Source organism: Sciurus vulgaris, assembly GCF_902686455.1.
Source record: "Sciurus vulgaris genome assembly, chromosome: 8".
Lineage (NCBI taxonomy): Eukaryota > Metazoa > Chordata > Mammalia > Rodentia > Sciuridae > Sciurus > Sciurus vulgaris.
This window is the reverse complement of record NC_136468.1, coordinates 22,499,622-22,526,140: the sequence shown is the minus strand read 5'-3', so window position 1 is coordinate 22,526,140 and position 26,519 is coordinate 22,499,622. Positions and strand designations below refer to the sequence as shown.

The 26,519-nt window shown below is 55.7% G+C and overlaps 1 protein-coding gene across 2 annotated transcripts in view; it reads right to left on the bottom strand.

Moving 5' to 3' along the window:
• Positions 1-26,519, bottom strand: part of PLXNA4 (plexin A4) — a 422,599-nt gene that overhangs the window by 8,431 nt on the left and 387,649 nt on the right. For both annotated transcript variants that reach the window (XM_079150155.1, XM_079150154.1), the window contains 8 exons: positions 25,153-25,219; positions 24,258-24,404; positions 19,668-19,827; positions 10,006-10,109; positions 9,480-9,579; positions 8,125-8,315; positions 7,124-7,293; positions 3,388-3,600 (listed from right to left, as the gene is read on the bottom strand). In XM_079150155.1, the coding sequence (XP_079006281.1) occupies positions 3,388-3,600; positions 7,124-7,293; positions 8,125-8,315; positions 9,480-9,579; positions 10,006-10,109; positions 19,668-19,827; positions 24,258-24,404; positions 25,153-25,219 (1,152 nt within the window). The remainder of the gene's footprint in view (positions 1-3,387; positions 3,601-7,123; positions 7,294-8,124; positions 8,316-9,479; positions 9,580-10,005; positions 10,110-19,667; positions 19,828-24,257; positions 24,405-25,152; positions 25,220-26,519) is intronic.

The window sequence follows — 26,519 nt, the reverse complement described above, 5'->3', positions numbered from 1 at the left end:
CCAGGGAGGATGCTGACTGGGGGCCTGACGTCAGTTCCCAGGGAGGTGTACACAGGGCAGCACCGGGGAAGCTGGGTTCTCCATTGTTGGCCAGTCTGCAGAAACCCTGGGAAAAGTGGGATGGCAGGTCTCATCTCCACCCTTAGGAAAATTCTCCAGTGACCGAGGAGATGACTTCCAATACCCCACGTTCTTCAAGAAGAAAAAAGAGCTGGCATCCCTCCAAACACCTCAAGGATGAAGATGCAGATATGAAAGACCTTTTGAGCCTGATACTCTGATATTCCGAAACTCAGTTCAAGGCTCTGCGTGAGTCTTCACCTGTGAATTGTTGGCTGCTGTCTCCAGGTCCATCAGAAGGAGGGCCTCACTCCCAGAACCCTGGCTGTGGCAGCTCATGGGCCTGGCTGAGCACTGCCTGTATATCTTCCTCAACCAGGAGCTGCAGGGAAGGGTCGAGTCTAACATTCCAAATGCCCAACACACCTGCAACAAATCTGCATTTGGCCAGTGGGTGGACACATGGGTCAGTGGAATGTCTGCACCTCACCCCAGGTATTGCTCCCAGGTGAGCAATCACCTTTTATAAGCTTGGATGGATGTGTCCTTAGGAGGTATATTTAAATATTCAAAATCTTAACCTTCTTCATGCCATGACACATGACAGAGAGCAATGCAATGTGTGGCCCACCCTCATCCAGTGCTGGTGGGTCACCTGGGACACCATTCCCCTTATTTCCTCCAGGGGAAATCTCCTGATGGCCAGTGAGCGAGGCCAACGCTGCCTCAGGGATAACTCTGAAGCTCTTCCAAGTTAAAATGAGATGAAATCACTACCAAACTTTGCAGATTTTACTGCTATTGGTCATGAAATAGAGATTGCAGCCAACAGGGACACATGAGCTCACGGAGACAAGGCTGGAGGTCTGCTCCATGAGAGCAGGTAATCGTTAATGGAAAACCAAGAGACTCTCCTTCCTGTTTCTAGATTTGGCCACAAGCAAAAGCCCAACAGGGCCATGAAGACAGGGAGTCTGTGGAGGGTCCACATCCATGAGCATTACAGTGTGAGCAGAGGGGTTGTGGGAGGAAGGAATGGACCTGTCTGCTCATCGCCAAGTGAAGAAGCCCTCAGCCCCATCTCTGGACCCGTCCATGCTGCTTTCTTGATCCCTCTGTCTTTCTACCCAGGCTCCCAAATTGGAGGAGAAAGGATTTGGGACACCAAGCAAGAGAAAGATGACTTTCCTGGGAGTGCCTGTGGTTGCTAAGAAACTAGTGGGATAAGAAATGGAAGCCATTACCCAAATAGTCCAACAGACAGGGCTCCTCATGACCCGCAGCAGCTGCATGACCCGGGCCTCACTTAGCACCACGCTAAAGGAAGGTGATTCGCCCCACAGTGCACTGGTCTCAGGTCTGACTACCCAGCGTGTCCAGGAAGTGTCCTCTACACAGATACTTTATAAATGTTCCTGCCCCTCCCTGCCCTTGTTCCTTCCTCTCTGCCCAGGGCTCTCGCACAGCGGCCCTGCGTCAGTGCAGAGGGGACCCAGAGTCCAGCCGCTGCCTCCTCCTCTTTCTCTGCAGAGAGCAGGCTGACCACACACAAGGGCTTGTTCCAGGCAGCCCTGCTGTGGGAAGAAAGCACCTGTGCCTATGCAGAGATTGGTGACTTGAATGATCTGACATGAGGACAAAGAAGTGGCTTTCTCCCTGATGGCCAGGGTGCCTCGCCTATCACAGGCCACTGTAGGAAAGTAGGGGAGGGTATTGAAAAATAGAGGACAAAATAAAACCCTTTTAGTGACACTCTTTCACTGAGGTGTCCAGGGCTCCACCCCCTCTCCATTTCTCCCTCTGTACAAGAGAAGGTCATGATCCAGAATAAAGATGGAGACTGCCTTTCTCTGCCAAATGATATTGTTCATTTTGTCTTCAATCACTAAAGCAAGAACAATTTCTGGTCTCTTACTCTTCAAAAGGGCACCAAAAGTGAACTTTTATCCAGGTTTCTTATCTTTACGTTACTTGGAAAAAAGGGAAAGGTAGTCTAAGAGTAGAACGGCCATGTAGAGATGTACGGTTGTTCACAGCACAAAGATACTTGTATGAGAGCAGTGACGGAAACGAACTCCTCATTCAGCAAACTACACACCCTAGGGTGGGGCTGCATTCACCCCTTGATCTACCCAGAAGCGCTGTGGGGGTTGGCAGAGATTCTGTTTGAAAGCTTTACAATAGTAAGATTTGGGAGTTAGTTAAGAGGCTTGGAATCTACTTTCACCTTGGCCATTGAAATCATCTTGGGCTAATTGCTTGGTCATCCTGTACGTATATTTCTTCACCTTGACGAGCAAGAAAGTAAGTTGTAGTTCCTGTCCTCTCACATTAGGGGACTACTGTGGTGAGTCCAGCTGCAGCTGGTCGCAGCTCAGGTGCTCGCATATGGAGCTGACGCGGCACAGGCGAACCGTTACATCCTTTACCAGGAGCTGGCAGTGACAGAGAGCCAGGATCTGCAGCTGACAGGTGGGTCTGTGTCACAGCAGTGCTGCCAGACACAGTGACTGGGAGGGGTGTGATGGCTGAGATGATGCACCCAGGGTACAAAGAGCTGGTCATGTGATAGTGAAGGGGCCAGGACAGTGAAGGCTGTCCAGAGGGTGGGGTTACCATGCCCACTGAAACTCGGAAGAATTGCCAGATGGATAGGAGGGACGGGTGGAAGCCTCCAGCCTTCCTGTGGCGAGACATTACTGGGCACCTTGCAGTATTATGATCACAGTGTGTGTGCGTGTGAGGCCTGTATGCATGTATGTACAGCACTATGTACAGGTGGGTAGAGCATGTATGTATAGACAAATGCACCACATGTGTGTCTGCATGTAGATATGTATGTACAGAATGCATGTACAGAATGGATTATGTATGGCATGTGTGTATGTATGGCATTTATATGTGTGTATGGTTGTACATATGGCATGTATGTGTGTATGGCATCCATGTATAGATTATGCTCAATGCATGTGCATGTATGTGTGTATGGCATGCATGTATGCATGTATGGGTGGTGTATGATTGGGCATGTGTATGGCATGTGTTGTGCCTATTTGGCATGTGTGTGTGCACAGCATGCATGTATATAGGGACTGGGGAGTCACTGACAGCCACGGCCTTCCAAACAGAGCAGCACAGCATGGAGGCAAGTCCTAGCCGAGTTCCCCAGTTCTTGTCCAGTGGGCAACATCACTGGGGACGTGGAGCATGGCTGCCAGTCTGCAGGACCAGCCCTGCGAGGTGCCAGCCTGGTGTTGGGGAGGGCCTTCTCTGGGCTGTCTCTTCTAGCCAGGGGCCCTCGCTCGGCTGCCTGGCTTCGACACTCACCTCTCCACCCAGTTCTTGTAGCTGGGGATGTCCTTGGCATAAAGCAGCTTATTGGAGGGCGAGTCCTTGCCCAGTCGGTGCTCCGATGTGGAGCAGGAGTCCATGAAGGTCTGGGCCACCACAGAGAGGCAGGCATCCGTGATGCTGTTCTTATGGATGTCAAACACGAACTGTGGGTTCTTGATCATGTTGACCCAAAACCGCAGGGGCAGGCTGTGTGGAAGGAAGAGGCAGAGAGTCAGGGGTAACGGACAGCGAGCTGTGGCATGGCCAGAGGGTTCTCTGGAGAATGAGAGGTGGCTAGGGAACTCCTGGCACTCAAGAGTCTTCTCCAGGCCAGAGATGGGATGTGCCAGGGATGGGATGTGGGGCTGCTCTCCTGGGTCCTGTCCACTGCACAGGAAGCTGCAGAGGAGCAGGTGAATCATTCGTGCACAGCTGCAATACTAAAAGGTACTGGGGACAGCTTGTTACCCAGCTGTGATGCAGGACCCCGATCTTCCCTTTGGCATAAGAGCAGCCATGATGTGTGCTAGAAAGTGGGATTTCAACTCCATTCCACTGTCTGCTTAAGAGAACATCCAGTTGGCAAGATCTGGATCACCTGGAACCTAGGCTTCGTGCCTGACCCTCTGCCATGGACTGGATGACTTGGCAGAAACCACACCCTTCCTCCCAGCCTGGTCTGATTGGCTGCTTCCTGCCCGTGAAGGTCCTGGGGCTACCTGCAAGTGCAGCTCAGTGTTTCTTCATGGCACATTCAGCCCCTTATCTGTCCCAATGTATCCCTGCCCACTTCCAGATAGCACCTGCTGCCTGCCAGGAACCATGCCAGCTGCAGAGGATACCATGATGAACCACACATCGGCATCCTCAAGAAGCCCGTGGCCGGTGGGTGTGGGGGGAAGACAGGTGTGCAACCAGGTGCATGCTGGGAACTTGGTGCCAGAATTGCACAATGTAAAGGGGTCAGTGAGGACTTAGGGGGCACACCCAGAGGGCAGTGTCCACAAAGCCTTTGCAGAGGTGATGCATGATGGTCGGGGTTTCAGAAGTGTGCATAGGTGTTCCCTATCTGGGTGAGGCCTGGAGGAGGGGCGGGACAGGCTACAGGAGCAGGCAGCACAGACAGACACAGAGGGGAGAAAACTGCATGGTGTGGTCGGGCACTGAAGTCACTGTGTGCTGCGAGAGGGGCCTGGAGATGCGCAGAAGCTTTCCCTGCTGTGGCCCGGGCCAGCCCGGTGTGGCTTCTCACCAGCTTGCTGAGATGAGGGGAGGAGGCTGGGATGCACCCAGCAGGGAGCTGCCTATTCCTCTCCCTCTGCTCCCACCTCTCCGCCTGCCACTCTCCCTGAGCTTTATTGTGGTTTCGGTGGCTGCTCTCACTGTTGGTGAGAGTCACAGTGCTCGCGTGTGTGTGGCTTGCCTCTTAGAACCTGAACTCTCTGAATGACATCATCTCGGTACAGGAGTACAATGTTTCTATACATGCCTCTGCAGCGGCGGGTCTGCAGAGATGACAAGAGTGTAAATGGAGTAGGACCTGACATCCGAGACTGCCAACCTATTCACAAGTATCAACTGAGTCCCTCCAAAGGGTGCAGCACAGGCGTGGGCAGGCACACCAAGGTCCGACAACGTCTCATGGCATATACTTTGTCATTAGAAATCCAGAACAGGAAAGAAGGGTTGGCAGCCAGGGCAGCTCAGAGAGCCAGGGCACACAGGTGAAGGAGGGGTCGTTGTCGCCACCCAGCCTGACCGCTGGGCTGCGAGCCCTGGAATGAGGCACTCCTGGCTTCCCAGCTGACAGTCTCCCTTCCACAGCTTTCCAGAAGGCCCACCCAGGACAGGGACTCTGGGCTGCTCTGGTGGCTCACCCCTCACTGGTCTCCCTGAAGCAGGTTGTGATGACAGACACATCAAACAGGGGACGCCGGGGCGCCACAAGGCTCCTGCCTAATGAAATATTAGCATATTATTAACATCAGTGGTGCCACTAATCTCTGGCTGATTGCAGCCACTCAGGCTAAATGAGCAGGAGGTTTATGTAAAAGAGAAAAGGTGGGGAACGTGGAGGAAGCGGGTGGGAGAGGCTGACTCACACCTTGGGCCAGGAGTCAAGGAACGATTTCTTTGTCAGGACAACGGACCCAAGTCAACCTGCAGATCTCATGAATCTCAACTGACTGCTTCTTGCCCAGGGTTGTGGGGAGTGTCCTTTGAGGGCAGACCTTGAACCTGGTGCTGCCATCTACTCCGTGGGATTTCCTCTGCCTAGACCTGGAGTTCTACGCTACAGCATCCGGGTGCTTGGACCAGCTCTCCCCTGCCCAAGCCATATGCAAGAGGGGATCTGGACAGTGCACTCGTTACATCCGGAAGGCTGCAGACACTGGAGTGGGAAGACTCGCTGACAAAGGCAGGCGGGGGAGACTGGGGACCCTCAGACTGCTCCCCAAGTCGTACCGAGAAGACTGGGGGAATGAAGTACCTCTGACCTAGAGGCAGGCAAGGGAGAGGCAGGACTTGCAGAGAAGGGAACGGTTTCCCCCAGTGCTGCTGGTGGGAAGGGGTGGGAAATCCCAGGATGGAAGTTCTCCCACCATGTTAGTGTGGACGTGACCTCACTCCCAGTTCAGTGGGCCAAACCGCCCTCTGGTCTGGGGTTACCATCTCCCCGAAAGGGCTCACTTCTCCAGGGCAGCGGGTGGGCAGCCAGACCATGCCACGGGAAATGAGGTTCTGCACCCCAGCCTGCCTCCTGCCTCCTCCGTGCTCTGGCTTGGTCCAGGCTGCTCGTGCACTGCCAGTCCTGCAGTGGTGGGTGCCAGGCAACAGGCCCACACTGCCTTGGAAGAATGGTTTGGGGAAGAACAACCTGGAACAGGGACCATGCAAAGTTCCAGGGAGGCAATTCTGGAATGGAAGGGGCTGACTGTCAGCCAGCCTTGCCCGAGGTGGAGCTCCCAGAGGCCACCCTGGCCCTGCGTCTCATCAATATTTACTGAGTCCCACTCTGGGAAAAGCTCTGCAGTGTGTGCAGCATGCTGATGCCTGACCTCGCGATTTCAGCCCGAAGCACGAGCCGCGCCCCAGTGAAGAGAGGATGCTGTAGGTTGAAAGGAGAGGGAGGACCTTGTGGAGATGCCCAGAGTGCCGTTTGCACTCAGAGAATCCTGCGATCTCCAGGGAAAATGAGGTGGTTATGGACAGGTCTCTTTTCCAACCAGAGCTCAGAAAAGGAGTCCGTGGAGCATGGAGAATAGCACGGACAGGCCCCGTTCAGCCTGATGGCACCGGGGCCTGCTGTAGAACTCCACTCACACATCACCGTGAGCCGCCGCCCCTCTGCCTCCCAGCGCACACAGGCATCTTCTCTGCACGCTTCTGTCTGTCTACACAGCAGACCTTACCTCAGCACCCTCAGTGTCTAGCCTAGCACCAGGCTCCCTGGAGGTACAAGTGGCCTGGCTGAAACACGGGCATATTAGTGTTTGCTCACTGAGCCGGTTCAGTTAATATTCATGGACTGACGGGGAAGAAGGATGTGCAGACAGGTTTGACCAGAGAGAACTGAGCACAAAAATCCAGCAGGAGAAGACGGGTGGACCAGAGCATGAGCCAGCATGGGGCCCTGCTGCTGAAGCTCATCTCTGAAGGCTGGGCTCCCGGGGACCTGACGTGGGGCTAGGTGGGCAGGCCCCGACGGGCCCCACCTCCCCTCGCTCACCAGTTGCTCTTCCAGGTGTGGCGCACGTGCGGGTCGTGAATGCCATGCCTGTCCGCCTGCTCATCCAGGAAGTCGAACATGTACTTGATGGCCAGGGGCAGCGCGGAGCCGCGGTGGGCCGTGCTGAAGATGGTCTCGAAGAGGTCGTCCACAAACTTCTGCAGAGTGCCCTGGGGAGGGGGACAGGAGACCAGCTGCACCCACGCAGCTCTGAGGAGGCATCTGCCCTGCAGAGGGTCGGGGGATGGTGCACCGCGCCCCTGCCCGGGTAAAACCAGGTGTGTCCACACACTGCATCTTCTCCCCCTCCCCTCCCCGGCCCCCGTCGCCTGTCTTTGACAACTGTCAACATCCCCTACACACGGAAAGTGGACAGGACCTGGATGGTTGGACCGGAGTGGGCCTTCCTTTCCCACCCTCTGGAAGTGCTGTTTTAGCACTTTCCACAAATGCTAATGGACATGCACTTGGGCGAGCAGACAATCTGCTGGTTTTGCTTGGGCCTTATTCACACCGGCTAGTTGACAGTTACTCATGTGGCCCTGCAGAGCCAAGGAACGCTCCGCTTCAGGAGAGAAACACAGCAACTGTAGGCTGAAACACCCCAGGACCAGAATCAGGAACGGTGCCTGGTAAATGGCTGAAGGAGCCCCAGCTTCCGTACCTAGTGACCGTAAGTGATAACCCTGAAAAGAAGCGATTCTTCCGTAAGACATGGAGGAAGAACAGGGATAGATGTAGTCAGTGGCTCTGGTTTGAGAAAGGCACAGAGAAGGGGTGGAAGCAGAGCTTCAGACTGCATGCCAACACTGACGTCTTGGTGGGTGGCCTGGGTCGAGCAGGGTCCTGAGACTGTGCTGAAAGAACCCCAGGGCTGGTGGGCAGTGCCCGGCAGGGGTGGATGACAGAGTGGGCATGGGCACAGTTGCTAGGTGTTGCTAGGTCTGACATTCCCAAAGGGGGTAAGTCCTTCCTAGTCCCACTGCCCCCATGTCCAATACCTTAGTGGCCAGAAGGCGTGTCAGGTAGATCTCAGAGACCATCTTGCTCCCCCGGTCACCCTCCTTCTGGTCCCCATGCTCATGGTTCTTCACCAGATGCCACATCTTGACTCCGCTCTCCAGGTCGGGGGTAATCATGGGTGTCCGTGAGCGGAGGCTGTCGGGGCTTCCCGTGTACCGGATCATGTTTTCTGCCAATGTGAGGACCACATCCCAACATGTGGGAGGCCACACGGCCCTACGTCCAGTGTCTCTGAAGCACCCCTCGCCCCAGCCAAGCCCAAGTGCTGTCTGACCTTCCTGCAGCTGGCGGGTGCTGACTTCGGGCCCCACCTTGTACCTGCCCTGAAACGGAGATGTCTTCCTGCCACCTCCAGGAAACCCTCTGTGGCTAATTCCACCACTGAGGCCATCCCGTGTCCTTCCTCCCGTGGTCCTTCCAGTCAACCCTCAATTATTCAATTTGTTAAAACATAAGCTGGTACTTCTTTCACACCTTCCCTCCCGTGTGTTCTCAAGGCACGTCCCGGGAAGTGCTCAGCGGAGCCGATCACACTCAAGCAGGTCGCCTGTCTCCCTTAATGAGCCACCCCCGCACCTGCTAGCCTCCGGCCTCCTCTCCAGTTCCCCCAGTTCTCCCCCTGCCCCTGGTTGGCTGAAACTCTTGCCAGTGTTTGTGAGACGTGGTGTCCAAGTGCTAAGGATGATGGGCCTACTGTGTGCAGGCACCATCCCCTGTATTCATCTATTTAGGATCCAGAACGATCCTGTGAAGCTGAACTTTTTTTGATCTCTGTTTTACTGATGAGGACACGGAGGCTCACTGGGGCCAGGCGGCTGGTCCTCAATCTCAGAGGTGGTGGCAGAAGAGTGCCGTCTTTGGGGTTTCGACCCTACATCCAGCACTATCTCTCCTCCACCGCACAGCCTCAGATGGGGGGCTGCCCTGTCCCTGTACTGCATAATGACAGCGTGACCTTTACCAGTCATTTAGCTTCTTTGCATCTGAGTAATAATTTACTAATCTGCATAATAGGGGGAAATAATAATTATTTAATTCACTGGATTGTTACGGATGTGTTGGGAGATAATGAGTACCACAAAGGCGTCCTCTGGGCTACACGGCTCTGGTGACGGGTGCATGTCCTCCCTTTGCTCACGGATGAAGGTCCTGCTTGTGTGTCAGTTACTGGCTGGAACCCTGGGCCTCTGCCCGACATCTCTCCTCCCTGCTGGCCATCCTGCCCCACTCATCCCCTCTTCCCACCCCAGAAGCCAGCTGCCCTCCAGCTGCGCTGCCACTACGACAAAGCTGCTCAGGAACCCCTGCCTCCCCTGGACGTCCGAGATCTCACCGTATTTACTCGCCGAGGTCCTGGAGACCGTGGAGTTGTTCACTGCATTATAGGCCGTCACCTGCTTGGACACTAAAGCTACCACAGAACCATCCGGCACCTACAGGGAAAGGGCTTCTAAGGGCCTGGGCACAGAAACTCTGCCACCCAGGAACCAAAGGCACATCAGGATTAACTCAGTCCTGAGGGCTAATTAGCACCTTGCTAAAGAGCTCGGGGACTTTGGGGACTTCCTCCTTTCCTTTGCCTTCAAGGCCAGGGAACTTCTAGGGAAGGGCCTTGTCTTGGGGACATGGCCCACACCTGCACAGAGGATGCATGACAGCATCCTATCTCCAAAGGGGCCAGAGTTGCTGGCTGGGTGGCATTAGCTTCCTCTGGATCACCAAGGGGACATGGACTGCTGGTGAAGAAGTGGGTTGGGGCTTGGGGCCTAGTCTTAGGATGACCCTGTAATTGAAGGCCTGAGACTTCCAGGGAAATGCTGTCTACCTGGTCTACTTCCTGTCATCCACGTGCACCTCACCTGGTAATGGGCCAGGGTGTTCAGTCTCTTCCAGTCGTTCTCGATCTTGGTGGTGATGTCTTCATCCTGCAAGATCATTCTTGCCCCGCTTCCTTGTCTCCACTCTGCAGGGGGAGAAGTGGCATCTCAGAGAGGCCTTCTGGCCCCTACTGGGGGTCCTGAAGACTGCTCTGTGGCTACCTGCCCACCTCCAGGATGCGCTCCGTCAGACAAGGGCCAACATGCTCCTGAGGACGGGCACCGAGGTTCTCAGTGCAGAGAGGGCGACTTCAGTCATGGCTGTAATTCCAACAACCATGGGGACAACAGCCCCTGTCCCCGCTGCACTGTTTGCTGTAAGGGCCACATCCGCAAGGAGGAGATGCTCAGTATGTATCGTTTGAATGAATGAGCACCTCACAGCACACCAAGTGCTTAACGGAGCAGTGAGCAGAGGCAAGGTGGTGTCGTCACCAAGAGCCACATGTTTGCTTGATTGTAAACAAGCTGATGGAATCAATGCTGCAGGGTCTGTCACTGTACACCTGTTCCAGGTGTGTCCTGTTCTCTAAAGCTGGCAGGTGGGTGGGTTCCCATTGGAAGGGGGACTAGGCAAAAGCATGGAGACTCATTCTCCTGCCCAGCACAACCCTGCCTCCACAAAACTTATGTGGACAATAAAACCTTGTAATCTACCCAATTATTTCAATGTTGTAGGTACGCACCCCACACCTCCCTTCTCCCCGGGGCCCTAACACCAGCAACACATGTGCTCACTGATGGATCACACGTGGGAAAATAAGGGACTGCTTCTCATCAACCAGGTCCCAGCACCCGACCTAACATGAATCCTGTGCGGATGGAGAAGGGCACGTTCCAATATTGAAAAGAACACACATTGAAATCCACGTGCATGCCAGCTCTCACGCATGGCACACACACACACCATTCTCATGACACGCACCCAACGGGAGAAGCAGTCTCTTTAATTCAAATGCAACATGTGTTCCAGCTGAGAGCCAGAAATTTGGTTTCCAGGCAGCCCAGACCCGGCTCACTGGCTGGCAGCTGAGACGTGCAGAAAACCCCAGGCTTGTGCAGAGCACGGGTAGGTGCTGCCCGAGTCACCCAACAGTCTCTGCCTGTCCTGCCAAGGATTTTTTCCCAAACACCACGGAGACATATTTTCAGATTCCCTGCCTTGTTTCCCTCCTGCCAAGGCCAGCTGTGGATCCCCTACTGGCCACATTCGTGGTACAGAAGGCACAGATCCACTGTGCGTGCTGCGGCCGGTGCAGCCACCCCAGCTGAACTCTGGTGCAGACCAGGCTGGGCTGAGGGATGGGGCAGGGGCTTTCCACTTGCATAGAGAAGAGGCCGCATGGGGGGCACAGGGACGTCTCTGGAGCATGCCATGAAGGTGGCCGGCATTCTGCATTTCCTTTGCCTACCAGCTGAGCCCCACGGGAGTCTCCTCCATGGAAGAGGCCATGGACCTGCTAGGTTGAGATGGAGAAGATACCAGCCCAGGGCTAAGCCTCTAGTCTAGTAGCCATCCTGGCACTCCTTGATGGTGGAGTTGTAGCAGATCTCAGTGGGATCTGAACAAGTCACATGGCCTGGGGACTTGAGCAATGATAGTTGGTGACCGATTCTGGATCCCAGTGCGGGACTTCTATGTTGTAGCAGTTGTGCAGTGCACAGCCTGTACAACGATACTCAGCAACTCTGGCTCTAAGTCATGCCCAGTGATTGTATAAGCAGCTGCAAGTCAGTTGGCTTCCATGTCCCCATTCAAATAAGTAGGGCAGGGGATGGCCCTTTCTAGGGTAGCTGTGGGACACAGACTGTCCTTGGATTATAAAAGTAATGCTGCTAGATGACCACTAGCCTGTGCCATCCCATGTATGGGACATAGGAAGAGCTTAATAAGCACTTGTTCAATGAATGACTAAGTGAAGGAGTGAATGAATGGAGGCACTGAGGACTGTGTGATGGTGGCACATTTCCCAAGCAGAAGAAAGAAGACCTCACATCTGTGAGTTTATGCCCCATGGCAGGCGACAACAGGCTAGAGTCAGAGGTGAGCTGTGAGCTGCTGTTAGCAGCCAGGGTTGAAAGGGGACATGAATTGAGGAATAAGACCAGGCACTTCCGTTGGCAGAAACGAGAGTGCTTAGATTGCTGCCACTCAGTCCTCTAATTTTATGACTGGGAAAATGAAAAGGAGATCAGGAAGACAGACCTAGAGGCCATCATGCAAGGCCACTGCTCAGCCCCCTGATCAGCTAAGCCCGCTTTCGTGGGCACTGGACAGGTCCACAGAGGAGTCCCGGGCTCTGGGTAGTCTGGGTGGGGAGGGCGGATGTGGACGCAGCTTAGGCATGGCAGTGTGGCACCCACCAGCTAGGGCTGACCAGGTGCTGGGGGTGTGGGGAAGCGAGAGGGAGGCTGGACTTGAACCTGAGCTGTGGCCAGGCCATGCGGCTGGCAGGTGGCTGCCTCCACTGGACTTCATTGGGACCTCGGGATCCACGCAGGCCGCTGGCAGGTTTCATGGGGCCATGTGCTTCCCTCCTCCACAGTGCCTGGGTGTACTGATAGGGTGGCCGGTGCTCACCCGCAGGCTGAGTCTCGGGCAGGGAGGCCACGTGGTGGACAGGTGGGACATTGTTGCTACAGAGGCCAACCCTTGGTCACAGATGGGAGGTCCACAGAGGGGCCTTTTGGCTGCCCAGTCCTGCTGTCACCCCAGCCCAGCCCCTTGCCTTGGGCAGGGCATCTGGGAGGCAGCAATTTTTGTCTTTTCATGTCAAACAGTTAGGATTGTTTCCCCAAATACCCACACATGGATCGTGAGCTGGAATCAAGGGGACTACTTGGCTGTCCTCTTAGATCTCTTAAGCCTGTTATTTTTGTTACCCATACACAGAAAAATTGCTATGTGCCTTTTTCTGAAATATCAGAGAAGTTGAAAAAAAATGAAGTCCTGTGTCAGCCCAGTCCAGTCTTGATGATGGAGAGCCCGGGGACAGGCAGCTGGCGCTGGCAGCTCTGCCCCTGGGGCCTGCAGGGGAGAAGGGCCGTGGGTAGCTGAGCAGCTGAACCCCAAATGGAGGACAGTGGGGGCATCTCTGGAAGGCACAGGATAACCGAAGTTGGTTAGCAGGGAAACCTGCTCCCAGATGCTCACTCTGCGGGGTCCCCACTCCTACCCCGCTGGCTGCGGCACACGCATGTCCACATCAACCAACTTCCCTTTCTTTCCTGAAAGCCCTCGCCCACGCCAGCTCTATCCTCCTTCTTCCCAGGCTCCTTGTGGACTGTCTCGAGAAAACCCAAGCGTGAACGTGGGCTCGGCTTTCTGACAGGCTCTGTCCTACTTCACCCGACCTTGTTCCGGGAGAGGTACCAGCCACTGGGCTCTGTGGAGTCAAGGAGACACCAGGCAAGTTGGAGACCAAAGACCAGAACAGTGGCTTCTCCCATCTGAGGAGCAGCCCGTCTCCCGTACGGCGTGTCGGGGTCCATGAAATCTCACTCCCACCACCGGAGGGAAGGACCCCGGGGCAGGTGGGGGCAGTTGAGGGGAGCAGGCCTGCCACCCTGAGATATGAAGGACAGCACGCTGGTCCCCTCTGCAGTGGGTACAGCAGCTCCAGTCAGCCTCGGGCCCCTGGGCAATGGCACAGGTTGTTCTGAGTTCTCCGTCACAGATGCAGCGTATGCTTAGTTTTGATGAAGAGCAATGGACACAAATGGAACCCAGGCCTCCTTCCTCAGACCCGCATTCTCCACCAGAGGCTCCCGACTAGCTTATAAAAAGAGCACTGAACATCTTTTTGTGCCCACACCTTGCTCAGTCTGAGGTGGCCACCTCAGAAGAGCTGAGGGGTCCTGAGACCACCTGGTCCATGGCCGGCATGCTCTGGCTGAGTGCTGAGCCTTCCAGAAGGTGTGGGCTGCCCTGGGGCCCAGTGAGGGGCCAAAGGATGCCTCCAAGGCGCCTGATGCTGGGAGATGCCCAAATCAGTGATGAGGACACGGATCCTGGATGACTCCTGACTCACGCCTCCTCTGACGGGGACATCGGCTGCCCGACCCATGCCGGCTTCTCCGGGGCCACCATGGTGGAACCTGGGTCTGGAAGGCCTCAGAGCCCCTTTTTCGCTCCTTCACCAAACCACATTTAGTTTACCAGGCCCTCAGTGTACCCGGCACGGTCCTGCAGGACACGAGACGGAGCTGGACGAGGACCTGGAATAGACAAAGCCTTGCCTTGCAGAGCTCCGGGCATGGGGCGGTGCTGGGCAGGAGTCCCGGGGGCTGGGGGACGGAGGACGGAGAGAGGCAGGAGCGTGCCAGCAGCTGGGCGGAGGGCTGCTGGCCAGAGAGCAAGTGGACTGGTCCCAAGGCAGCACTTGAGTATGGGTCCTCATGTGAGAAGGTGGAAGGAAAACCGGAGAGGCCCCAGAGGTCAGGAAGTGAATCCAGAAAGGTCAGTGCACCTAGCCTTGGGCCAAGGGCCCCTGGGTGGCAGAAGATGAGGGAGAGGAGGGCCTCCGCAGGGCAGGACGCAGGGAGCCCTGTTGGAGGTGGCTGCCCTGTTCACGGAGGGCATGGCAGGGCCTGGCTAAGGCGGTGAGGGGTCAAGTTCAGCCTCGGGAGCACCCGAGAAGGACCAGGAGTCTTGCGTAGCTCCCGGAGGAAGTGGGAGCACCAGAGCATGCCCCCGAGTTCGTGAGGAGTGTGGTGGGCACTGGCAGGCCAGCACAGAGAAGGGAAGGGGTCTCCCGCAGCCACCCTGGGAGGAGACACTGGCCTGGCTCCTAGAGGGGTCCCTGCCCACTTGCCCTGATGCTGAGAGGCAAACCCTCCCCAGGGCCCCTGATGTCTCTGGGGCTGTGGCCGTCATGGTGGATGTGTGCAGGTGGACACGGGTACCGCACACACGGGGTCACGGGCACACCTCACGTGCACCCACACCGTTCTTCCTAGGGTCGTCCATCCCCAGACCCATCCCAGGAGGCTTCAGGGGCTGAGGCAGACAGGCAAGGGAGGGAGGAGACCCTACCTGGTTGGTCAGAGCCAAGGGAGTGGACCTGGGCCCCCTGGGGACCCACTGCACAGCCTGGCCCTGGGCTTCACCCCTGGCTGTCGCTTTTCTCACTGGGGCCCTGCAAGCCTGTCCTCCCAGGAGCCTGCTCCACCCCAACACCCAGGACCCCAAGTCACGGGCTGAGGAGGGTATGATTCGACTGCTCCACACGCCCTTCAGCAGGTGAGCTGCCAAAGGAACAGGGTCAAGAGCCCCGACACCCTCAGTACCTGGCCGCCCGGAAATGCGGGGGACACGGGCCATAGGGGAGCTGGGAGAGGCCACGAGAGGGTCAGAGAGACCACCAGAAGAAGTCAGAAGACAGCTGGAAGAGGGAGAGAAGGACCATCTACAAAAGTTTTGTTAAAAAAAAAAAGTAAGTTTAATTCATTGTGATGAGATGTTCTCAAATATAAAACGGTTAAACAGGAAACTTGGTGCTTAAAATTAAGCAGACATGGTCTGCATGAAGGCCCCGGGTCTCTGTAAGCTGGGCGGTGCCTGCAGGGCTGGTTGGGGTTTGGAGGGAGAGGTGGAGCTGATGTGAGATGGGCCAGAGTGCCCTGGACCTGCTTGAATCTGGAACACTAGGCTCTGGTGTCCCTGCGGGCAGTGCCCTGGGTCCAAGAAGAGCTAAAGAGGCTGGTGGCCGGGGGAGGAGGGAAGGTGACCCTGGCATTCATATGCATGGCACCAAGAGAAAATTGCTACTGTGACCTCTTGCAGCAGCTCCTGCCCGGCAGCCCGTGCCCTGCTCCAGGCACCAGCACAAAGGACAGACACACTCTCGATCCAATTTGTTACACTTCCACCTTCCAGGGAGAGAGGGGGGCGAAATAAAAAAGAAGAAAAAATCCCATTATCTTTATCTGTCCTTCCCATCAGGTGCAGCGGAAAATGCAAACGGGGGAGACAGCTGCTGTGAACTCTTTATATTTCACTCAGAAGATAGTGTATCTTTTTATTGCATACAGGAATTACTTATTTGAAAAAATATATCCTTTCAGCGTGACCTGAGCCGCAAGACAGAGAGGGGATGGGGGAGTTCCGGGGGCTATTGAGAGAGCATTTGCATTAAACTAGAGGAAACTCTGGAGGTCATGGGCAGTAGTAGAGGGAGAAGAAAGGCCTGTGGAGGAGATGGTTTTCTCTCCTCCATCCTGCTGTGTGACCTGGGCCTGGGCACTGTGCCTCTCTGAGCTGCAGATTCTCCATCGGCACAGGGATTATAATGGCACCAATTATTTCCTCTGGGGAATAACAGGAGGAGACAAAGACTCTCTTAGCTTGGACAGAAGAATGTCCTTGCTGTATTACTGTGCCTAGAAGTGACGACCTTGATCTCTCATGGGTCAGAGAGCTTGACGGGGTAAGTCCTTAGGGTGCATTTGTGGAAGAGATGAGTGGCACAGGCCCTGCCCTGAGACCTGTGGGTGGGAAGCGACACAGACCTGGGAGGAGAGCTCACACAGTCACCTGGGTACTGTGCTTTGAGAACCCCAGTGCTGTCTCAACCTGTGACTATCAATCCTTCCACAAACCCCAACAGACCGCAGTGGACGCTGGCCCTGTTTGGGTTCTGTAGACTTCATCTGTCCACTTGTGGCTGGCTAAAGTGTCCAGATATCTAGTTATATATTATTGGGGATATTTCTGTGATGGTGTCTGTATATGAGATTCACATTCAAATCAGTACACTTGGGGTAAAACAGATCAACCTCCATACTGTGGGTGGGCCTTGTCCAATCAGTTGAAGGTCTGTACAGAACAGAAGACTGACCAGCAGGGAATTCTGCCAGGAGGTGGCCTTCAGCTGTTCCCTGGGTCTCCAACCTGCTGGCTCACCTTGCATAGTTTTGGTGGCCAGCCTCTATAACTGTATGGCCAACTCCTTAAAGTAAATCTCTCTCTTCCACAGTTATAGATATTCCTCAACTACGATGAGTGTTATGTCCTTAGAAACCCATCATAAAATGAAAATGTGTAAGTCAACGCTGTACTTAATACACCTAAACTAGTGAACATTGTAGCACAGCCCAGCTTACACGAAACGTGTGCACGACGCTTACATTAGCCCACGGTTGGGCAGAATCATCTGATACGCAGCTTATTTTATACTCACGTGTTGAATAGGTCTTGTGATCTATTGAATGCTCTATGGGATGATTGAACGGTTCCTACCTGGTTCCCCTCTGTGGAAGTGCGTGGAAAAGGCACCATTTTCCTTGTATGTGAACTGACTTTGGCAGGAGAAGGCCATTGCTGGGACAGCTCCAGACTCGGCTTCCACGGTAGAAAAGGGAACTTTGGAGGAGGCCCTTGGTAAACCTGAGGTCCAGCTCCTGATGCCCTGCTCTGGGGCCTCTCCTGGGGCCAGCCTGCTCTGGGGCCTTCTTCTGGGGGCCACAGCAGCCTGTGCAGTGGGAGCCGGACCCCATGATCCTGGCACCGAAGCATGAGCGGCCCTGGTGAGCGCCTGGCCCTGAACTGTTCACCCTAGGAAGCAGGGTGGGTGGCCTTTCTCTGGCCTGAGCAGCCACCCTCGGGCAGGCCCTGGCGGCCCAGCAGCCCTCCTGGTGCATGGCAGGAAGCAGGATGTGCTACGTCTTTCCATTACAGTCTTGCTTTGCCGAGTCTGCACCCCAGATCTGGGGAGGGAGCCGTCGTCCAGAGCTAACGGCAGCTTCTTGCCCTCCCGTGTGTGGGAAGGTTCCCGGAGGGGAGACCTGTCCCGGGCTGCGGCCTCCGCCAGGACACAGTTCTCTCCAGGACGCCCGCGGACAGAGCAGGGCTGCTCCCTGACTTTCCGAAGGATGCGCCCTCAAGTGTTCAAGCCACCACGGTCCCCAGCAGCGTCTCCATTCCCTGCCCTTCCCTGAAGGCAGAGAAGCTGTCCCTGAGCCACAGCGGAGCCACCTGCTGCTCCCCGCGTGGGAAGTCACCAGAGCCCCCAGCTGGGCCACTCGCCCGCGTGTCCTTCCACACTCCAGCGTGGCCCCTGCGAACCCACTGCCCGCAGGAAGACCGGGTTCTGAGGGCGGCTCTTCCCCTCAGCCCCTCCTCAGGGGACCCTTCCGCTCACGGTACAGATGAGGACCCTGAGGAGCGGCCCCTCAGGTGATCAAACGAAAGGATGGGTGGGCGCTGCCTGGTGCCTTTTCAACCTAACTCCCCCAGAAGCCCCCAGGGAGCACCCGTGAGCTGCTTGGGGAGAGGAGCCCAGGGCTCCTCAGCAGGCCCTCGACCTCCTAAGCTGTGGGGTCTTCATGGCGGCAGCACAGGCCGAGTGCACTCAGGCACGCAGGGCCCTCCCGGGGCCAGTGCCTGGACACATGCGCACACCCGCCTCTCTCTTCTCACGTCTGCTTCCACAGTGGAGGGTCACGGGCTCACCCACGCTTTCTCCCCTAGCACAGGGCCTAGGGCTGCACGTGTCCAGCCAAGAGCCAGGCCAGAGCGGACAGGGTTAAGTGGAGAGGTGAGAAGCTCAGGACCCCGGATCCTAAGAAGCTCTGGGAATCAGAACCTGGGGGGAGCGGAGCGGAGGAAGGAGAATTCCCTCTGGATCTCAGCAAATAGCACGGACGCCATCTGTGCAGGACAGCTTAGCCAAAGCCAGCTTAGAGGCCAGATGGGTGGTCAGCGGCCTCCCACCCCATGCTGCCAGGAATCCATGGCCCTCTCGTGCCTAGCACCCACAGACAGGAACATCCACTGTCCTTACCAGTATCAGCGTCATCATTAGTGACAGCAACCGGTACTTATGGGGTAGGCCAGACACTGCATGAAAAAGGTTTTCTATGCATCACCTCACTGAACTTTTACTCCAAGACAGATGTATTAGTATCTCCATTTTATAGTCAAGGAAATTAAGGCACAGAGAGGTTAAGAAGTATTGCCAAGGTCACACAGGGAGGACCGAGTGGCACCAGGACTCAAATCCAGGTGTCCCACAATGCTGGACTCTCTTCCACAGTAGCCTCTTCGGAGCCTGGGGTGCCCCAGGGGGATTTCCCCTGGATGGCATCCTGTGAAGTGCTCAGGCGAGCCAGAGCTGGACCTAAGTACGGCTGGCCCTCGGTGGCAGGCCTGGGGCCGTCTATTCACGGGACAGTTGGATACAAAGTCATCCTGCTCCCCCACTGGCTGTCACACCGCTTCCTTCTCTATTCCTCCTCTCCACTCTCTGGGGCTGGCCCAGCTCTCTGGAGCAGCGGGTGTTCAGCAAAACTCACAGGCACCCAGCAGAGGAGAGGGCACGAGCCTGGGGTGACAGGGCAGCCGCCAGGCCTCAGCCACAGGGACCAGACGGGCAGGCTTTGCCTTTAAACCCCTTTACTTGGACAGGACACTGCCACTCCCGGCCCTCGGTCACTCACATGACCCCAGAGCATAACCTGCCAGGATAGATCACCAACTGACCACCAGCAGCCTGGCCTGCGGGCTCCCAGGGACCAGCCATGCCCCTCCTCATCCTCCAACTGTCCCCTGTCCCCTGTGCCCCAGTGTTGCTGCTGCTGCCCTGGGTAAGTGGGAGGTCCTAGGACTGGACACAGGGCAGCCCCCAAGGGGGCAGCCTACTCACCGAGGTCCATGTCTGCAGCCTTGGGCCGGTGGGAACAGGGCACATTCTTGAAGATGGCATCCAGAATCTTCTCTTTGACCTGAGTGATGGTGTCACAGTTGAGGATCTTCACTGGGACCTCAGGGCTGTTGGCGTTGTCTGGACTGACGCAGCTCAAGACCTGGCAGGAAGAGGCCCCTGGGTGAGGGCAGCAGGAGGAGCTCTGGGACCCCCAGCGGCTTGTCCCCACCATGCCTGCTGCCCTCTCCTGTTCAGAAAAGCAGGACAACTCCCAGGCTCAAGGTCACTGCCGGAGTGCAAGCTACATGTTTAACTGCCTGTCAGACAAACTTCATGAAAATTCTGGTTTTTCACCAGGTGCTGGGGCACACGCCTGTAATCTCAGCTACTAGGGAGGCTGAGACAGGAGGCTCACATGGTTGAGGCTAGCCTCAGCAACTTAGTGAGGCCCTGTCTCAAAATGTGCCAGATGCACAATCTTGCCAGACCCTGGACCCCTATCCCTCTGTGTCACTCCGTGTTTCTCGTGGCTCCCTCCCAGATATGGGGACACAGTGCTAATGGGATTAAGGTTCCTGTCCCAAAAGCTTTAAAAACTTCAACTTGGGGAGAATTTGGGGCCCATGGAAGGCTGAAGAATCTTTAAGAGGCTTACTGTATTCTTGAAAAATAAAAAGGATGAAGGATGACAGGTTAGGACCACCTAAGATTCCTTTCTGGCTCTGAACTTGAATCTGGGTAGGAGAGAAGGCCACTGTCTGGCTTGGGGTCTCATTCTCTTCTTGGAACAAGTCAGAAAAGTTAACACTCTCCTTCACTAAACTTCTCTTTTTTAAGGTGTTCTAGAATCTTCCTTTAAGACGTTTGAGGTTCCCCACCCCACCTTTCTTGCAGTGGACTCTTTCTGCATTGATGGCACTGGGAGGGCTCTAGGGTGGGTGCCGCGGGGCCCTGGGATGGTGGGGGGATGGGAAGGGGTGTAGACGCCGGGCAGCGGGGCCTGGGCAGCGGGGCCAGGGTGTCCCGGGGGTGCTGCCTGTGGCCTTGCCATTCGGGGCTGCAGACTCTCCCTCTGGCTGGGAGCCACGCCCTCTTCGTGCTGTTCTCCTGCTGGGAACTGTCCCTCCCCCTGCCCCCTCTCCAGAGCCATTTCCCAGGGGCCCCCTCTGGCTGCAGCCCCTTGGTGCTCCATGTGGTGGCCATCAGATCCCTGGCCTGGACGCCTGCCTTTCATTAGCTCAAGTGGAACACACATCTCCCACTCAGAAGGAAAATTCCTCTAAATCTATGAAAGCAAATGCTCGGCCTCAATGCGCCAAGCTGGGAACGCTGGTGGGGGACCTGTCCACCACGTGTCCACGTGTCCATGTGTTCACGTGTGCCTTTGCCGGCCACTCCCCTGCTTCTCGGGCCTCCCAGCAGCCCGCCCTCCTGCTTGGCGGTCAGACACAGTCTGACCCTTCCGGCCGCTCCAGCTGCCCCCTGCTTGCTGTCCCTTGGGACCAGTGGTGGGCAGCCCTCCGTCCCCCCAGGCAGTAGCAAGGCTCTTCCCGGGCTTCTTCCCACAGGGCAGGGGCTGCCACCTGAGGGTGAGCTCCTGGCGTCTCTCCTGCCTCAGAGTTCAGGCTGGGCTCCAGCGAACAGCTGCACTGTGTGCTTCAGGCAGGAACTAGCCATCCAGAGAGGAAGCACTGGCCGGAGCCACAGGTCACCACGGCTCTCCCGAAGGACCCAGCCCCTGAGCTCCCTGGCTACTCACTGAACAGATGGCCTGGGGCTTTCTGGGCGAGGACATGCCTGTGAACTTGCACGTGGATGGAATCATGTGGGCGGGGCACAGATTCTGTCCGGGAGGCCCACGGTGGGGCCTAGGATTCTGCATCCTAGCAGGCTCCCACGTGGCGTCCAGCGCTGCAGCAGGATTCCAGGTACTGTGCAGGGCTCCCACATGCTCCCAGGAGTGCGTGAAGCCATCGAGTGAGCCCCTGGGGGCACCCGGCACTTCAGCAGGCCCCCCAGGTGGGCCCCTAACACTATGGTGGACGCCCAGGTGGGCATCTATCACTCCAGCAGGCTCTCAGGGGGCACCCAGCACTGCAGTGGACTCCCAGGAGGGCATCTAGTCTCTAGCAGGCTCCCAGGGGACACCCAGCACCCTGGGCACTCCAAGACACCACTGATGCTGTCCTGGGGCATTCCCAGAAGGAGGGCCCTGGGTGGGTCATGTTAGTTCAAGTTCAGGAGCATCAACCTAATTGAACACTTAGGAGGTGCACTTTGGTGTCCCCATGAGCCTCTCAGAGCCACTCTGTGCTTGTCCCTCCTGCCCAGGACAAGGTTCCTATCCAAGGTTCCCCAAGGGACCCGGGGTCCTCCAGCTGCTGCAGAACCCCACCAGGTCCCTTCTTCGTATCTGAGCAGCTCACCTGGACTCTGTCCAGCCTGCTGCGGAGGCACAGTACCCCTTCCCCTCCCTCCTCAGCAGAGGGGCTGCCCCTCCACATGGGGGAGCACCCTCCCCCAGGACCCTGCAGCCGGTCTACTCCAGGCAAAACAAGCTCGGTTTCTTTCCCCTTTGCTCCCTGCCTTTTCTCTCCGCGTCTCCACGGTTTCTACCTGAATGGATGCTTGGCCCTGACCCACTCTAATTTCCTCCCTTTCTCTTTGAGTCAGTCACCAGAAACCAGCTGGGTGCGCTAACGATCCTTTGACCCCTGGAACAAAGCCTGCTGCAACTTAGGGGGGAGCGTCATCGCCACTCTGTGCAGGTTCCACACTGGGGAGCAGGAGGAAAGGCTGGCCGGAGGCGGGGAGGCAGCCGGAGCCTTTCGAAGGTGGTTTTCTCTACTACGAAATCTGCCCCCCACACTTTTCCATTTTACTGTCACCTGTAACTCCTCTGGAGCACAGGCCATGGTGGGGCCTCCCTGGCAGGCTGTGCTTTGAATGCTCAGATTCAAACCTGTCCAGAAATCTTTTGGGATACCCCAGGGCTCCAGAAGGTGGGCATGGGGTAGGTGGATGTGTCACAGCCCTCCAGCCAGGAGGGACGGCTTTGTCCAGAGGTGGGGACCATCTCCCCAGTTGGCCACAGCCTCTGGGTTCACCCCCAACACCTGGGCTCAGAGCGACTGGGGGTGTCTGAACATCAATCTCTCCCAGCTCCGCTACACCCACTCCCTTCCGCCATCAGGGCCTGCTGTTCATCTGGTGTCCTGTCCATTCCATTTTAATTCCATCTACTCCCTGTCCCCTTCACTGGCTGTCTCTTTTGCCATCCTCCTTGGTGTCACTCGGGCTAACACAGCTAACATGTTTGGTATACTCCTCCTCCTTCGGCTTCCTCTACTCTTTCTTGGAAAAAAAGACCTGGTGGGACATCACGGTTTTCTCCAAAAAAGCCTGAGGGTCCCCCTGGACATGGAAGGACAGGGGGCAGCCAGTAGGTGGATGAACAGCTGTGCTGGAGGGGCTGGCCTGAGCGAGTGGGAGCGCACGCCTCCCCGCCCTCCCTTCAATCCTCCGCACAGCTCCAACCCACACTGCTGCTATTATTGCCATTCCAGAAGATTCTACAACTCCCTTTTCACAGATGAAGAAGCATAACTCAAGAGAGATTAGGGACTTGCCCCAGCGTACCCAATCAGGGCTCATATCTGGGTTTGCCTGATGTCAAAGTCACGACCTTTATCCATTCATCTGTTGAAGGGCACCTAGGTTGGTTCCATACCCCAGCTATTTGTGAACTGTGCTGCTGTAAACATTGACATAGTGGCTGTGTCACTAGAGTATCATCTAAAGTCCTGTGGATATATGCTGAGGAGTGGGACAACTGGGTCAAATGGTGGTTCTACTCCAAGTTTTCTGAGGAATCTCCACACTGCTTTCCAGAATGGCTGCCCCAATTTGCAGTCCCACCAGCAATGTATGAGTGTGCCTTTTGCGCACATCTCGCCAACACTTATTGTTACTTGTATTCTTGATAATTGCCATTCTGACTGGAGTGAGATGGAATCTCAGTGTAGTTTTAATTTGTATCTCTCTAACTGCTAGAGATGTTGAACATATTTTCAGATATTGGTTGACCGTTTGAATTCGCTCTTCTGTGAAGTGCTTGTTCAGTTCCTTTGCCCATTTATTAACTGGGTTATTTGGTGCAAAGATTTTAGAGTTCTTTATATATCCTGGAGATTAGTGTTCTATCTGATCACATCCTGTACAACCACAAGAATGGGAAGTCATACTCCATGTATGTATGATATGTCAAAACTCATTCTACTGTCATGCATATGTAAAAAGAACAAATAAAAAGAAAAGAAAAGGAAAAAAGCCATGATATCACCACTGAGCTCCACTGCCTCCTAGGGCAACCGCTGCCCTTAGGAGAGGGGCCTGACCTTGACAGAGGGCATCCCCAAGTTCCTAGGACAAAGGCCTCGCATGAGGCCACCTGGCCTCCCATCACACGGCTGGGGCACGGTCATATTTCAGCTCTGGCTGGCGGGCAGGCGTGGGCTGCAGAACCACCGGGGACTCCTGCTGATACCCTCTCCTTCCTGCCTCGGCCTCGGGGTGGAGAGGGCGGCTCACCAGGGTCCTGTACTCGATCTGCTGCCGGATGAGCTTGTCCTCACTCAGGGAGTAGCGGGCCTCGCCCGTGATGGCGTCGATGGGGCCCTTCTCCATCTGTTGCTTGATGGCACAGAACAGGGAGAAGAGGGGCTCCCCAGCACATTCCTGGATGTGACAAGAAACATGCCATCGCGCTTCAGGACCTTCCCCAAGCCTCCTGTCCTGTCGTTCCCTGCGTCTTGGGTCAGTTTTGCAGTCTCCTCTCCTGCAACTCTTTACCCTTCAGATCTGTGGGGCTCCTGGCTCCTTGGACTCAGGGTCTTCCCCATGGCCCTCTCCTGCCTGTGCAGAGCTGGCTCTTCCTCCCTGTCTCCCACCCCCCCTCCTCCATTCACTCTCTGCGGCTCCATCAAGAGGCAGAGCTTGTCCTCCATGGTCTGAACTCCTTAGGAAACAGGTGAGTAATCGGAGGCCAGGAGTTCTTCCGCCTCCCAGGCACATCCTCGGCTTCTCTGCTGTGACTCGTGGCTTCTGTACCTGCCCGGGACCCTTATCAGCCTCCGTAAATCTGGGGCTGGGAGAGGGAAGAGGGATAGATGGGGAAGTAACGGATGAACTATTTTCAGCCTAAGTGGGGACTGAGCTTCAGGTCCGTGCAGGGCCCTCCCAGGGGCTCCTCTGCCCCTTACCTGGGAGGAAACCAGCCATGGGGGATTTGGTGCCTGAAACTAGACCTCTGTCTTTCAAGACAGCGATGAGGGACAAGTCCACTTCTTGTGGATTGGAAGTGGCGAGCCCAGCGAGGGTGGACTTGGCGGTGTGGTGGGGAATGGGGCAGGCTGGGGAGCGTGCAGGCTGTTCCCCAAGATGGGAACCACGGCGGGGCCAGAAATATGGCCTCATCCCATCCTACCTTGAGGAACTTGTAGAGGAGGAAAGTGAACCAATTGGTCAACATCTTCTCAGCCACCGACTCCGTCCTGTCGCCAGATGCCGAGGGAATAAGCAGAAGACGAAAAAGAAAGAAGCAGCCGGTCAGAGCCCAGGGACCAGGTAGGCAGGGGAAGGTTCTGACTCCCTCCTGCAGCTCAGGGCTCTGGGGACGGTCCTGAGATCCTATCCAGCAGGAGAGCTCCGTGGACTCCCAGCTTGCAGGGTGGTCAGAGGAGCCTTCCTGCAAAGCTGGCGGAGGACATGCAAGGTATCGGGTGGCATCTCAGATGGGCATTTTTTGGGCCTGCTTAGAGTGGGCTGTCCAGTACTTTGCTTTGATGATGACAGGGTCCTCCACCTGCCCCCCGGGGAGGTAGCTAGTGGCGTCACGTGGCCACCAAAACTGCAAATTGTGGCTGGTGTGTCTGAGGAGGGGAAATTTTTCATTTTATTTACTTTGATGAATTTAAATAGTTGCCCCTGGATGGCAGCTCTCCTGTTGGGTCATTCAGCCTTAGGGAATTTTGGGTGGGCAAACAAAATCAGGGGAGATGCTAATTTGGCAGAGAAATGAAAATAAGGTGGCAGGGGAGGAGAATCATGGCAAAAAGGCCAGAAGGAGCTCATAACTCAAGTTAGACTCCAGGCACTGAGGGCCACATGGAACTGTAGACCTAGCTCATTCCAAGAGATGTCAAAATCATCCTATTTTGAAGGCTTCCACATCATTTGGAACATTCTCTGGGAAACCTTCTAGTGCTCCATTTGCAATATGTGCCTTCCTAAGTCTACCTTTCACCTTTCATGCTACAATCCAAGCCCACTTATTCTTTTACTTTGGAAGTAAAGACACAACAGCAATGTTGTCGTTTCTGGTTGCATCCATTTAGAAAAAAACAGATGAGATTCAAAACTTGTGCTATCTGCATGGCCAGCTCCAGAGAAAAACTAGCCCATCCAGGTATGTTTGCACAGAGTTTAAAGTTGCAGTTGGCAGAAAATACTTAGTAACTACAAGTCCAAGGTATCTGGACATCTGCCAGCACAAAGCAACAGTGGGGAGAAAACAAAAAGAATATTGAAAGGAAAGGGGCAGCCAGGGGCAAGAAGGAGAGAAAGAAGGAGGAGGGCAGGAGCAGGGTATGTCAGGAGTGGAGGAGGAAAACAGGACGGGGAGACAGACCCAGGGCCAGACTACAAGACCACACCTGGATACTGTTGGTGGGCACTCTGGCAGGCAGCGACAGCCCTAGAATTACGCCAGTGGGTGGCCACGTGGCGAAAGTAAAACAAAAATCAAAACCATCTACCTTGCTCTTTCCAGAGCTGGAAGACTGCTCCTCTACG